Genomic DNA, 15,239 nt, shown 5'->3' with positions numbered 1-15,239 from the left:
TTGTTCGTTGCTCGAATATATACATATTATCACTTGTCAAACCAGTGTCGTTGCGCGCTAACTCTATTTTACTTTACCTTTGATACCTTAATACTTCTCTAAAAGCGGCCAACCCTAATTTGCGACCATATTTACACAGACAACCTTATATGTTCACAGTAAGAAATAATTATCTTTATTTTAATATAAAATCATGCATATACGTCATGTCATGAGCAGTGTATTTTATTTAAAAAATAAATAAACGAAATAACATTTTAATTCACATATTAATTACCATTAATTGCATTAACAATATTTGCGGCCACTTGTTACTGGCAACCTGTTATCAATGTGTTCTCCTAATTTTAAACGTACAAAAAATGTGAGTTTGATTAACTACATTGAGTGATATTATAGTGGAATCTTGTACTATTAAATTCAGATACGTTTAAACAAATTATATGGACATAAGCAGAAAAGGTCCAACTCAAAAAAAGTGATTGTTGGGAAATTGACTTTAAAAGTTTTTAATGTGCCCTAACTAAACTATGCATAATTTATTAGACTAGCAATGATTTTAAGATAATGATATTCATCTCGTAGGTACCTCGTTTGTATTTTTTTTTATGTAAGTTTGAAAATTTTAGGTTGAACGTTTTTAACAAAAAACAAAAATCCGAAACAATTTTCGATAATACATACTTATGTGGGTTGGAATCTTTCAAATAAATAAATAATGTCATATTTTTATAAAATTTTTAATGATCCAAAGAACAAAATTATAATGTTTTGCTTGTAAATTTAAAAAAGTTTTAATTATTGTGTGTATCTACCTCAAAATCTTGAACTGGAACTTTAAATCCATCAACGTCTTCGACTACATTAGCACCTATAAAATTTTCATAAAATGGTTTAGCGTCTGAAGGAATTAGATGCAAATAGCTTTTAATATCGTTAATTTTATCCTCTGACTGATGTTTACCCGTTTGACTGTTTTTAAACCCGAACAGTCAGAAAAATTAGACAAAATTGAATAAAAAGAAATGTTTATCAATACATAGCTACATTTACTTAAAACTCAAGGGAAGTGATTACTATGCCTAAGATGAGTACCTATAATAAATTAATTTTTATCTACCAAGTTCCAGTGTTCACATGCTCAAGGCACGTTTTAAAAATTAACAGGGCACATTCCCGTAATAAAATTTTATTATCGACCGAAATCGAAGATTCAAACTACTTACCGTACTTACCATATTAATGAAATAGTAAACGTAAAATGATACCAAGTGGTTTGGACGATTTCTGATTAATACACTCTTATTTTTAACAAGTATACCGAAATTTATAAGTAGAAAACATCCAATTCACTTGGATGTTTTCAACACAAAAAAATGCATAGTAGTTTTGTTCTCCCATGGAGCGTTAAAGTGATCCAACCCACTTAACATGTTTTAACCACTCTTCATTTTTTAGAAAAAATTCAACCCACTTGGATTTGTTATTATCAATGAAAATCTCAGTTAACCCAGTTTGTGGGTTAGAACTTTGACGATTATTAAAATAGTATGCAATGTTTTAACTTGGACGGTTTCTGCATATTATAAAGTAAGAAATTATATGGTCGCTGGTGTAAAGAACTCATTTTTAACAATTTGTGGGTTGGACGTTTTCTGCTTAACTACCTCCATATTACAAATAAATATTACAAAACATATTAACAATATTCAAAAACATTATATCATTATTTATTATTGTAGGTTTTGCAATGTCTTCTTTGTTTGTTAACCGATTTTAATTTAGTATATCTTTTTTTGTTGAAAAAGTTGTCTGTTGACGTCAAATCTCTAAATAGACAAGTTTTTAATTTATGAGCAAAATTTGTCGTTTTGATTGTTTATTTAAAAACTTGTTCCACTAAAAAATTGATGAATCACTAGATAAGAGTCTTTTTGTAGTATCTCATACTACACATTTCAACTGTCAAACCAGTCTATACAGTGGTGTCGAGTACAAAAATTAATTGGCCTAAAACATCAATTGGCCCACTAACGGGAGCATTTTATTTTAATTGTTTTTAAGTTACGACAAATTTACAGTCGTGACAATACAGTATTATTTTATAAATATAACAATTTTTTTAAATCTTCTATGAGCTAGTGGTTGCTGGTATATTTTACCTCAAATACCTTATGATCGTGGCTGGGTAATGTCGTTTGATCTTATTAAACGCGTAGCACTATAAAACACTTTTAGTATTACGATTTTAACGCTAAATTTTCACATTCCTCTAGTGCCGGTTGCTCGTACTACACTAGTGAACTTTATAATTAGTTGTATCAGTCCATGTGATTGATGATTGACTCCAATCTCCAGTCTCTTGGTATACAGTTCCCAACAAAAGAATAAAGATAACGGTAAATATAAAAAAATGAGAGAAATATATTGGACTTACAGAAACATGTGAAGAGATAGAAGACACAGAAGATACAGAAAAAACATAAGATACATAACACAGAAGATACATAAGAAGAGATTTATTCTTTTACACATTTCGTATAGCCCAGAGGACAGAAAACGATATTATTAAATCGTTTTCGTTTATGGTCACCACAGTGGGTGGCACCTCTGTATGCTAACCACTGCAGTGGTAAAGTTTTAGGAGACATTCGCTGGACTTTGAATTTGTATCAGCCCGAGTGTCTAATGAAGCAGGGATGCTAAAGTGAACCAGAACACTCGATTTGATATAGATTCGAGTACGGGAAAGTTTAACGAATTTGTCCTCCTAGGCCAAAAATTGACCATTTATATATATATATATATATATATATATATATATATATATATATATATATATATATATATATATATATATATATATATATATATATATATTACCAACATTTTGGATGTAAATGTATTTCACAGGAACTAAAACAAGCACTTATTTATTTTGCTTTAATTACTAGACTAATTATAAAAACAAATACGTGCAACAAACCATGATAATGAGTAATGAAAATATATGTAAGAAATGCGGAATTCCTGTTGGTTTTACTAACGCTATAAAATTCTAATTATTTATGCTGTTACTGTGTCAAGATACAGTATAATATGTACCGATACCGATGATTTAATTTACAGGAAAATGCAAATGTTTTAGTTGATTGAATAAAAAATATTTAAAAAGTTTAATGAGTGTTACTCATCGTTACTCGTTACTTAAAAAATGATGCAAAAATGACATACAATGGAACAAAATATTCTTTATCAGCCTCTCCGTTTATTCTTGGTAAATTATTGAACAAATTTGGTATCTTCATATCATGTTTGCTTTATATCTTTTTAGATCTTAGGATATTCATACAAATTGTCAATTTCTTCAATTAATGTTCTTAATGAAAGCAAATAAAATATTTTTCATCAAATACTTTTTATAAGTAACCATCTCATTAAATTATTGTTGTGCATGTTTCTTTTCCTTAACACAAGATGATAACCAAATTTCTATGTGGTTGATTATAATAAAAGACTATAAAAGAAGAAATAGATATTGAAATAATAGTAGATTGTAAGTTTAAGTATTTAAATTTTATTCGAGCACAAATAATTTAACGAACATTTTTATTTTTAAATTTGTTTTGAAGTTTAACTGACTCCTTTGATATGTCAAATAGCTACGTTCAATACGTAGTGAAAGCGAAATGTACACTAAGATGAGATATTTGTAATTTTACGAGGCGCGTGATGTATTGTCAAACTGCGGACTAGAGAGAGAATAAGTGAGTGTCTATGTGTCCTACCTAACGAAGAGAGAGAATAAGTTTGTATACTACCTACTAAGGACAAGAGAGAGAATCTGTCTGTATACGTCGATAGAGCGTGATATGAGTATCCTATTAAAGAAAAAGAGAGATAATACTACAGCATCAAGATGATCGTCGGACTGCGGACTTGAGACTTAATGTTACTACAAATAACCGGCAATTTATAGAAAATTTTAACAAAAGGAGAATAAACCATCTTTTTATGGCTGTCTAGTTTGTAAATCCAAAGCAATAAAATGTTTTTTATGGTCGACTTCTAAGAAACATTTTAGTAAAAATAGAACGATAAAAAATACAGGTTTATGACTCGAATTACTCCAACTAGAATCAGCTGTAGATAACCTAACAAAGAGCATACAAATTGTTGCATGGTATGCGATTCCCAGCTACGAACCATCTCCAAAGAGAAATAATGTGTCTTCCACAATTAAACAAAAAATTTCAGAAAAATGACAATTACGTAAAAATTGGCAACAGTCAAAAACGGCAGAAAATAAGAAAAAACTTAACAAAGCAACAAAGGAATTAAAGGAATTAATCCATGAGGAAGAAAACCATGGAATTCAAAAATAATTAGAAAATTTAACACCGACTGAAGCTACAGATTACTTACTCTGGAAAACCATGAAAAAACTTAAACGGCTACAACAGCATAACCCACCAATCAAAGATGAGGCAAAATCCTGGGCTAGGAACGACAACGAAAAAGCTGATCTTTTTGGCAAGCACCTTCAAAAAGTATTCACGTCATACCCTTCTAGAGTGTCTACAGAGGAAGAAACAGAACTAACCAGATTCCTAACAGCACCGTTTCGAATGGATCTGTCCCACACGAAATTTACAGTGAACCAAGTAAAACAAACAATAAATGAAACAAAGTCTCGGATAAGTGCATAAAACTAATAACCTTTATATTTAATGGAATCCTGCGCCTAAACTAATTTCCTAGTTCATGGAAAGTGGCACAAATAATAATGATCATTTAAACCGGAAAAAGACCGGAAAATGCATCTTTATACCGGCCTATAAGCCTTTTACCTATGATTAGATAAGTTTTTGAAAAAATGTACGTAAAAAGGTCAAAATCGATAATAGACGAACATAAAATAATTCCAGAACATCAATTCGGTTTCCAAGACAAACACGGAACCATAGAACAAGTGCATAGGCTACTCAACCAAATAAACAAGGATTTTAACGCCAAAATATACTGTTCTGCTGCTTTCCTTGATATATCTCAGGCTTTTGATAGGGTATGGCACATAGGACTACAAATAAAATTAAAGAAGCTCCTACCCTATCCTCACTTCCAGCTCTTAAAATCCTACATAGAAAATAGACACTTCCTGGTGAAGCATGGTACCGAGCACACTAAATATCCTACTTACTCAGGCATCTCACAAGGCAGCGTTCTCGGCCCAATTCTATATCTTTTATACACAGCAGACATTTCAACATCTAGTACAACTACTGTTGCAACGTATGCAGATGACACTGCTATCCTGGAATCCCACACAGATCCATCAACAGCATCAAGAAATCTTCAATTAAACCTGAATAGAATGTAGCAATGGATGAAAGTATGGCTCATCAAATCTAATGGAACTAAGTCAATACATGTTACATTCACGCTACGTAGAGAAACATGCCCCCCAGTATATATTGATAATTGTCTAATTCCTCAATCCGAGGACGCTAAATATCTTGGCATGCATTTGGATCGCCGTCTAACTTGGAAAAAACATATTTTTCACAAACTAAAACAGCCTCGACTTAAATTGAGAAATATGTGTTGGGTCCTTGGACGCAATTCAAAAACGTAATTTAAGTTGCTGCTTAAGGCCCCGAATGAAGAGTATATCTTCTGGTAAATTTATTGTGGTCAAATTAATTAAGCCATTCAAAGCTATTAAAAAAAATTTTGTATTCAAGTAACCAAAACAAAAGTGTTTGTTAATTTAAAAAAAAATGTGATTTGAAAACCAATAAAATTCCTCAAGAAAATAGCTTACCAACCAAATTAAAGTTATATTTAAAAAAATTAGAAATAGAAGAATAAGTTGAGCAAGTTACATATATAATGAATACAAAATAATCATGGCATGAAAAATCGTTTCAAGACAAATATGTCTAGACAAAGATAAAGAAGAGGAATTATGAATAGATAAAATAACTAGAGTAAAAGATGTAAAGTAAATTTTATCACAAAATCATTTTATAGGGTTTGGAGTAGGTATTCTGGATTCTAGTTTGGTATTTTATAATAGATTTAAAAAGAGCAGAATGAAAATGTGCTTGGCTTATACAAGGTGTTAATAAATAAGTAAGACAAACTTTAGGAGATGATTCTGCACAGTTTGCTATATAGACGTATGCCCTCCAATGCTTCGCTTTGAGATACGGGGTGTTGAAATTATTCTTACAAACTGACGATTTATTTATTATTCCGAAATCGATTGAGATACGAAATTTGGTGGGTTATTGTGCATTTTTTGACATACATAAAATTGAGAATTTTATATTCATCATTGGCGCGCACACCGGTATTCGTGTCTATTAAAAAAAATTATACGCTACTGAGATATTTCAAATTAAAAATTATTTTTTAAATCTCCGTTTAATTTGTGTCAAAAAATTTTTCTTCGTTTTTTTTTCATATGAGGCGCTGCTTTTATGCAAAAAAAATAAAACATCATAACGCGTATTTTTCATTTCTTTAGTACATTATCAAGAACTCTCTAATACAATAACATTAAACCAAAACAATAACAGAAAGTATCATTAAAAAATTTTTAAATAAGCGCAAAGCTACCAAAAACGTTCAAAATGATCTCAAACGTTTTGAAAAATATTCGTTCAGATGTTTTATTTTTTTGCTAAAACAGCGCATGATATGAAAAATGGAAGAATAATTTTTGCTCGCAAATGGAACGAAAAATTCAAAAGTGGCTATTTTTTTTGGCTTATTAAAAAAAATTGCATAAAAAACAATATTAAATATAAAATTCTAAATTGTATGTCAAAAAATGCGCAATAACTACCTATTAAAACCCACCAAATTTCATTTGCATATCTTAACCGGTTTCAGAGCAACACATCAATAAAATTTTAACACCGTGTATCTCGAAAACATTTTCAGACATATGTTTATATCGGGAACTGTCAATACTTTAGCATGCAGAATAAGTTTGTCGCACTTCTTTACTAACACCCTGTGTATTCCACCAAAAAAGACTAAGAGTCAAGAAAGGGGGAAAGTTCCTTAACGGTTTATTTAGCCAAGAAGTAATAGTATCGCATTTTATCATCGTTTTTAATATCTTTGAAATAAAATAAATAAAAAAAATACTTTGTTCAAAAAGTTGTTAAATACAATGTACATAAATAATATATTTCGTTAATAATATTATAGAAGTTTTGTACAAGTATTGTAATATTTTTCCACCTTTTACGATAACTGATGTGCAAGTGATTCGACAAAAATATAATTCTAAAAATATACTTGTAATTTGTATAAATTATTAACATAGTAAAAATCGTGTACTCACTAATTTGATTGTCAAAGTCATGGTAGTAACACTGCACAAATCACTATAGTAACAAAACCGCAGAAATAAACGCAATAGCCGCTCCAACGCGACTTATATACTTTACCATTTCTCCTTTGTTCGAAGCAGTCAATGAGCAGATCAATTTTAACCAAAACAAACCGTTTTGGCGAAGGAGTTTTAATAATATTACATTCTATTCTTTATAAATTGTTTCCTAAATATCGACAGGTGGATTAGAATGCAATTTTGTTTGCTACAGTGAGTTCAAGAAACGATAAAATAGTTATATACATTTTTTATTCATTAAAATGCGCTATTGCTAATATTTTGCGTTTTTGAAAACGCTCAAAGATACCTAATAATGATTTTTCTATTAATAATTATAATCTTGTAAGAATATGTTTTCATATTCGATTATTAATTTATTTAAACGAGGTCGTATTGTTTAAGATATAACAAATCATATTATTTAAATGTTTCTTGAGTTATTATGCATGTTTTATGTTTTTCACTTTTGCGCATCATTTTTGTTTATTTTTTATTAATATCTTTATGTGAAATTTTGAAATGATAACTCATAAATGGAAAATCACTTGTGATCAAACATTTTTTTTGGAAAGCTTTCTATACAATTTCTCAGAACAGTTCCTTGTTCACAAATAAGAATTACAAAAAAATACATATTAATAATATGTTTGTTAATAGTATGTTTGTATTCGAAAATTATTTTCAAAAGAAAATAACTAGAACTGGAGAAAGAAAAATAGATGAGGACGATCCAGACTCAAATAGAAACTCAAATAAAAATATTAATAGGAGTGTATTTAATTACTATTTTAGTGGGAATAAGCCACAATTAAAGTTTAAAATATGTTTATTGACGTTTCAATTTCTACTTCGGAGATTGTTCTAAAAATACAAACATTAAGGAATTAAACAAATTATGTTTTTGTTACTTGGTGAAAAATTAAATTCTTCGAATAATTTAATTTTATCTGACTCGTTTATATTGACAATTTAGACATAATATATTATACATGATATTGCCAATATTACTGAGTTCCAATCGTTCCCGGGACGACTTTATTTGTAAGATAGTTCATTCGATGACATGGAATCAACTTTAAGTTGAGAATAGTCGTCAGAAAAAATCATAGCACGTGATTCATCTTTAAAAAGACAACCACGCGCCATGATGACAGTAAAATTCTCCTGTTAGTGATTCCATAGTAAATCTTGAGGAAAAAAACCTTATAATACTATTCCAACATGGTAATTATTTGATCTTACATTTAGTTTACTCTCAATAAACACCAAACTCTGATCTTATATGTATATTATTTAAAAAATATAAACGATTATGTTACTGACTTACTAATAGTGGTATTTTCTTTCTATTAACTTCCTCTTTTAATATGAGTAACCAGATCCTACTGTATTCTGCCGAGGAATTTGCGACACAATTGGTCTCATTTAGCATAATTAGAGCCGCTTCTTTGATTTTTTTAAGTTCTATTTCTTCAGGACGATACTTGAATCGTTCCATTGAATCCTATGTTCATTATCCCATGCGTCTTTACATATTTGAGATCTATCAAATTCTCTATTTTTAATATAAGATTGATGTTCACTTATTCCAATTCAAAACAATTTAATGATTCCGTTTAGAATATTGATTTGATTGGATTTGTAATTTAGATATCTGATGGTGTGTGTTGGTTTTCTATACACCTGAGTCTCATATCCAGTATCGTTCTTGGAGATTAAAACATTCAGGAAAGGTAGTGTGTTATATTATATTCCTTTTCCATGGTAAATGTTATTATATCTTCTTTATCGTTTATATCATTCAGGAATATGTCCAGCAACTCTCATTCATGCGGCCATATTGAGAATACCACATCTATATATCTCCACCATACTGTGGGCTTTAAATTTTATTTAGAAATAATATTTGTTTCAAAATCTTTCATAAATATATCGGCTAATAATGGAAATAAACTAGAGCCCATTGCTAGACCAAAATTTTGTTTATAGAATATGTCAATAATTCCATTATGGCTGATATATTTAGGTTTCATGATACTTGATACTATAACAAACAAGATATGCTCACTTGCCGTTCTAATTTTAATCGACTTTGCGCATGACGTCATAGCGAGACAAAGCCAGGGGACTTGTGTGTATCTTATTTTAACGATGCATCATACGGCAACGTTGTTCCATTACTGTAGTGAACAACTTCGAAACTTAAACTGTTAACGGTAAGTATACCTCGATGCCATATCTTGCACTAAGAAGTCATAACTAGTTACTTTCTGTGAAACCGTGGTTTGAAAATTAAGAAGTAATTTGTAAAATTAATTAAAGAAATATATGAATCTACGATTTAATTGTGTGTATTACAAACAAAATAAATATTGCCACAAAACATAAATTAAATATAAAAGGCCGGTAAAAGAATTTGAACCATAAAGGAAAAGCGGGTCATACTTGAGACTTTATGAATATCATTTAGACATTTATTTTGCAATCTTTGTGATTTTTCTTTTGCGGATATTGTAACTATCTTTAATATTTTTATTTAGAATGCATATTTTAAAATACATTTTACATCTAAAAAAAAGTAATTTTACATCTTCACTAACATTTACATATTTTGCAGCTTCTATTAAGTTTTTTAAATATTTTTTTGTTATTTTTAATGTGTCGCCATTATAACTATGAAAAGTATGTTCCAGTTCACTACATTTAGTTACACATTCCAGTGTTGGTTTGAGTAAACCACCCTGAGAAACGTGGTTTACCCAAGTAAACGATTTATCGTTAGCGTCCGGAATAAAATATATATCCGTGTATCTTTTTTTTTTTTGTAACTTAAATCCAATGAAACCGGCTAAATTTTCCAATCCATCCCATTCCAGGTCTTTTATATTCGAATTAATAAAATCTTGATGACTGTCAATTAAATCTTCAGGGTTAATTCCTGTATCACCACTAGGAAGGTTTAGCGGGGAAAAGATCCCTTCAGTGACAATTTCATAAGTAATTATACTATTAGTAGTAATATTCGATTGTTTGTCAGACAATCTCAATAGTTTTTCTTTTAAACAATAGTTAGCTTCTGTAAAATGTTTTGATCATATTCTCGCGGTTCCTACATTAAATTTGTCTCGCTGAAAACACTTGAAGACCCATACTTTACGCATTTGAATGTCTCTAGGAAACACAAAAAACGACACTTCGAAAAAGTTTTACTTTTTTTATTATAATTGTTTAAACAACCCACCACTGCACTATACATTATGGCAACCAAGTAATTAGTCTTCTTTATAAAGTAGCTACAGGTAGTCGGGAGGAAGTTGCGGACGATAAATAAATTAGGTGATATTAACACAGTAAACTAAATGTTTTCACCATAAAATTTATATAACAATATAATATATAAAGTCTTAACTACATCAATGAATAAATTAAAATATTATTCACTAAGTTTTGAAGCACACAGGATAGCAACAGATAGAGCATTTAACTTGGCATCATTAAAGTTGTCTCGGGCTTACGTCACAGGAGTGCGAGAAAGATGCAAGAACATGCGCGTTGACTTATCTTGTTAGTTATAGTATCATGTTTAAGTCTTATCTAATGGCACATTTGTAAATAATCTATTTATATCAAAACTTACTAAAATATTATTTGAACTAAATTCAATAATCGATAATTTATTTAAAAAATGTTTATTTTTTATTAATGTTTCATTTTTATTTGCAAATGGTTAAATAATATTTAATAAAATTTTGACAGTTCACTACAAGGATATTTCATAGTACTACAAATAGGAATGAGTGGTATATTCGTTTTTACGAATGAATGTTTATTCGGTACTCCATAAAAATGAGCTGTCTAACTGTAAGGAGGTGCAAGTAATCTTCTTTGATAATTTGTTTTTTTGTTTTGTGTTAAACTTGAATAAAGTTCTATATATTCTATTTTCCAAAGGCTTCGTTGGATCCTTTGTTAATTTTGTACAAGGTCCGTTTGTTATTAGATGTTTAATTTTGTTTTTATATCGAATTTTATCCTTTATCATAGTTGCATTTACCTTTTCTGCTGATAGGTTAGTTATGGAGTGGTCATTTTTTAAAGTTCTTATAGGCTTTAGTTCCTCTTTGCTTATGTTTTGTTTAATTTTAAGACTTTTCTAATTTAATTTTAATACTCTATAATACTCTATATTCATGTTTTTCGTGGGTTGGTAAATATTGCGATGTCTAATTTTAATTATTTATAGATTAATCACTCCTATACATAATTTTAATTATGTATAGGAGTGTATAGATACACGTGTACGCCGAATACATCTACATCATAGATAGAAGAAATGTTGAAATGAAACCGTCAACAACATTAAAAGCAGCAATAAAAAAATAAGCTACATGTTATAACTAGTAAAACGAAGTATATCAAAGTGACAAATGGTATGCAAGTAGGAAAACCCGAAGATCTAACGATTGAGGGCGTAAGAGAGTTCTGTAGGTTCACCAATCAACAAGAATAATAATGTATGTGCAGAAATTAACAGACGAATATATCTTACAATAGAGCATATTTTGTATTAAAGAAACTTTTAACAACAAGCATAGTTACAAAGCAATGAAGAAAGTTTAGGCTGTTTTAAATATAAAATCCTCAAACAGATGTAGTTTAAGTTATACAAGAAAACGGTTATGACGCAATCACTATAATTTTGAGCTTTATTGCTTTATAGTGAACCTGATATTACTATGTCAATCAAAATAAACAGGCTGCAGTGGCTAGGCCACAGGGAGAATGAACGGGATGGAGCCGCCGAAACACATTTATAACCAAAGAACGGATATAATGAGAAGGAGAGGCATGCCCAGAGTCCTATTTAAGGACCAGGACAAAGACTTGTTAAGAAGAGTGTTAAGAGTACGAAATTGGAAAACAAAGCATAAGAATAGGAAGGAATTAAAGACCCACTATGGGTTGTAGAACTAATGATGATGATGATGGCTACAAAAAATGGGATAAGACACTTGGCATCAAGCAATAAAAAAAAATACAATATAAAAACATTGTCACGTCATTCTACATCGTTGAAATTAGGACAATTAAGCTATCGGGAAATAAACTGCATGCCAAGAACTAATAATTTTAAATTCTGTGTAATCTTCTGTGTAGTTTTTGTAACATTTTCCTTTTGGGAAAAGATAAAGTCACTCTTTATATTTTTAAAGTAAATCTTTTATTATAAATATTCATTGTAGTATCGCTCCCTTGATTACTAAAGACTTCAAAACTATTAGCTACAAACAGTCATTAGTTCATCTTTTTCTTCGTACAAATAATAAAGGAAATCGGCTTTAACCTAACCTAATCTGTAAAAACAAATTTTCGAACAATGCGACAAATATTTAAAATGACCGACCATTTGCATTTTTGTGCAGTTGTTTATGTGCAGTCCTAGTTTGACTACGTTATCGTGAAGGCCATTTAAAAAAATTCCCGTAACTGAGGCAAGTATTGGTATTATTGCAACATAACCTAATGCCACCTTTGATAGATTTATATAGCGAGGTCTTTACTCTTATTGAGTTCTTATGTCAAGAATGATTAAAAAACATTAAAAAATATAGATAGTAACAAATGTGATGTATATATTTAAGTTCTTTATAAAAGTTTTATCAATTAGTTCGGAATTTGTTGTTATTCGGAGTTTTACTGGATAATTTGTTTTGAGTAAGGTTGTGTGATTTTAGACTTGGACTGCTCAAAAAGTTTAGCCTAATGAAATAGTCTAACGTTTCGGTATAGGTTTATAATTTTCTTTCTCAAAACTATAAAATGCATATAGATAATGATCGAGAAGTCATTGGTAAATTTTAGAATATTATTTACTCTCTGTTGTTTTTTACCTAGAACTTTATATCAATTATATAATAAGCAGGTATGTTGAGGCTAGTATTATTGTTAATTGAACAAACCTTGACCGGGAGGAAATTCCAAACTTGATAGACAAAGAAAAATTTGCTAAATTGAAGCCTCATTCTTGGCGTGTGGTCGAGAAGTGGATTATTGGTGACTGGGATGAGAAATAATATCGTACATGTCTTCTTGTATCGTACATGTCTTATCGTACTACTAACAGGTAAAAAAGTGAAACAAGCATCCATAGTAAAGGACAAAAAAGGTAAAATAATTACAGATTTAAATGAAAAACTGGCAAGATGGACAGAATACATTGAAGAACGTTTTGCAGACGAAACACCAGAAATAGCAGTGGCAGAACCTACAGACGGCACAACAGGGCCTGAAATCTTAAAAAGCGAGGTAGAATATCCTATAAGGAACACAAAAGGGGGTAAAACTGTATGACCTGATGAAATTCCTGTAGAATTGTTGAAACTAATAGACGACGACGCACTTGAAATAATGGTGAACCTCTTTAACACAATTTATAGAACAGGCATCATACCAAAGAAATGTCTCTCCTCTACTTTTGTTACAATCCCGAAGACGAATAACGCCAGAGAGTGTTCAGTCCACAGAACTAGAGAATTGATGAGCCACACACTAAAAGTATTTTTAAAAATAATTCACAAAAGAATATTTAATAAATTAGAAGAGAACATAAGCGCCACACAGTTTGGATTCAGAGGTGGACTGGGAACACGGGAAGCTTTGTTAGGTCTGAGTGTGTTAATGCAAAGATGTTTGGATGTAAACCAAGACCTCTACGTAGGTTTCATAGATTTTGAGAAGGCCTTCGATATAGTCAGACACCAAAAGCTGTATGAAATCCTAAGAAGCAAAAACATCGACAGTCGCGACATTAACATTATACCCAGGTTGTACTGGGGAAAAACAGCAAAAATCAAAGTTCTTCTTCTTGCAGTACCGTCTCCTATCGGAGGTTGGCTACCATCACAGCAATCTTAACTTTGTTGGCTGCAGCTCTGAACAACTGTATTGAACTGCACCCATACCACTCCCTTAAATTTCGCAACCAAGAAATCCTCCTACGTCCCACATTTCTCTTTCTCGAGATTTTTCCTTGGATTATGAGTCTAAGCAGAGAGTACTTTTCTCCTCTCATTATGTGGCCCAGATATTCCAGTTTTTTCGTTTGTATGGTTTTTATGACTTCGCATTCCTTCCCCATCTTCAGCAGAACATCTTGATTTGTTACTCTTTCTGTCCACTGTCCAAAAACTATGGGGGTATAGCATTAAAAGACAGAACGTATAAAGTAACTACTATTATAGAAACGTGAATAAACTTATTTTAAACTTTCATTGTGACTTATTCCTATTAAAATAGTAATTGCTTTAAGATGCCACAAGAAAATAACTCCAGAACAACGTAGAAAGTTCAAGCTATATCGATCAGAAATAATATACGATAAATGTCGACATTGGAGAAAACCTGGATAAATATCAAGCTGGTTTGAAGGCAAATAGATCAGTAATGGACTAAATTTTTACGATTAAACAGATCTTGGCTAGTTCATATGACTTCAATCTGTTACTAAAACTATCGTTTATTGATTTTCGACAAGCATATGACACAATAAACAGACATAAATTGATCGACGCATTAAAATATTTTAACTTTTCGGATAAAATAATACGACTAACTAAATCCCTTCTGAATGAAACCAAAAGTAAAGTTATGATAGAAAGTCCTGTCTCTGATAACTTTAATATCACTAGAGGCCTGCGATAAGGTGACCATACTATCAATGCGTAGCATGCGCGGACGACCTTGCCCTAATAACATGAAGAGCAACAGAATTAAGAGATATTTTTAAAAGAATCGAGAGAACAGCCAGGGCTTGAAGTAAATGAAGAGA

The 15,239-nt window shown here is 30.6% G+C and overlaps 1 protein-coding gene across 1 annotated transcript in view; it reads right to left on the bottom strand.

Annotated features, from left to right (window-relative positions):
- Positions 1 to 7,466, bottom strand: part of LOC140445282 (uncharacterized) — a 100,814-nt gene extending 93,348 nt beyond the window's left edge. The window contains exon 1 of the mRNA XM_072537212.1: positions 7,361 to 7,466. Within this exon, the coding sequence (XP_072393313.1) occupies positions 7,361 to 7,381 (21 nt within the window). The 5' untranslated portion in view covers positions 7,382 to 7,466. The remainder of the gene's footprint in view (positions 1 to 7,360) is intronic.
- Between the last annotated feature and the right edge of the window lie 7,773 nt (positions 7,467 to 15,239).

The sequence above is a fragment of the Diabrotica undecimpunctata genome, chromosome 7 (assembly GCF_040954645.1).
Source record: "Diabrotica undecimpunctata isolate CICGRU chromosome 7, icDiaUnde3, whole genome shotgun sequence".
NCBI classification, from domain to species: Eukaryota; Metazoa; Arthropoda; class Insecta; order Coleoptera; family Chrysomelidae; genus Diabrotica; species Diabrotica undecimpunctata.
Note: the sequence above shows the minus strand (reverse complement) of the source record. Positions and strands in the feature narration are given on the sequence as shown.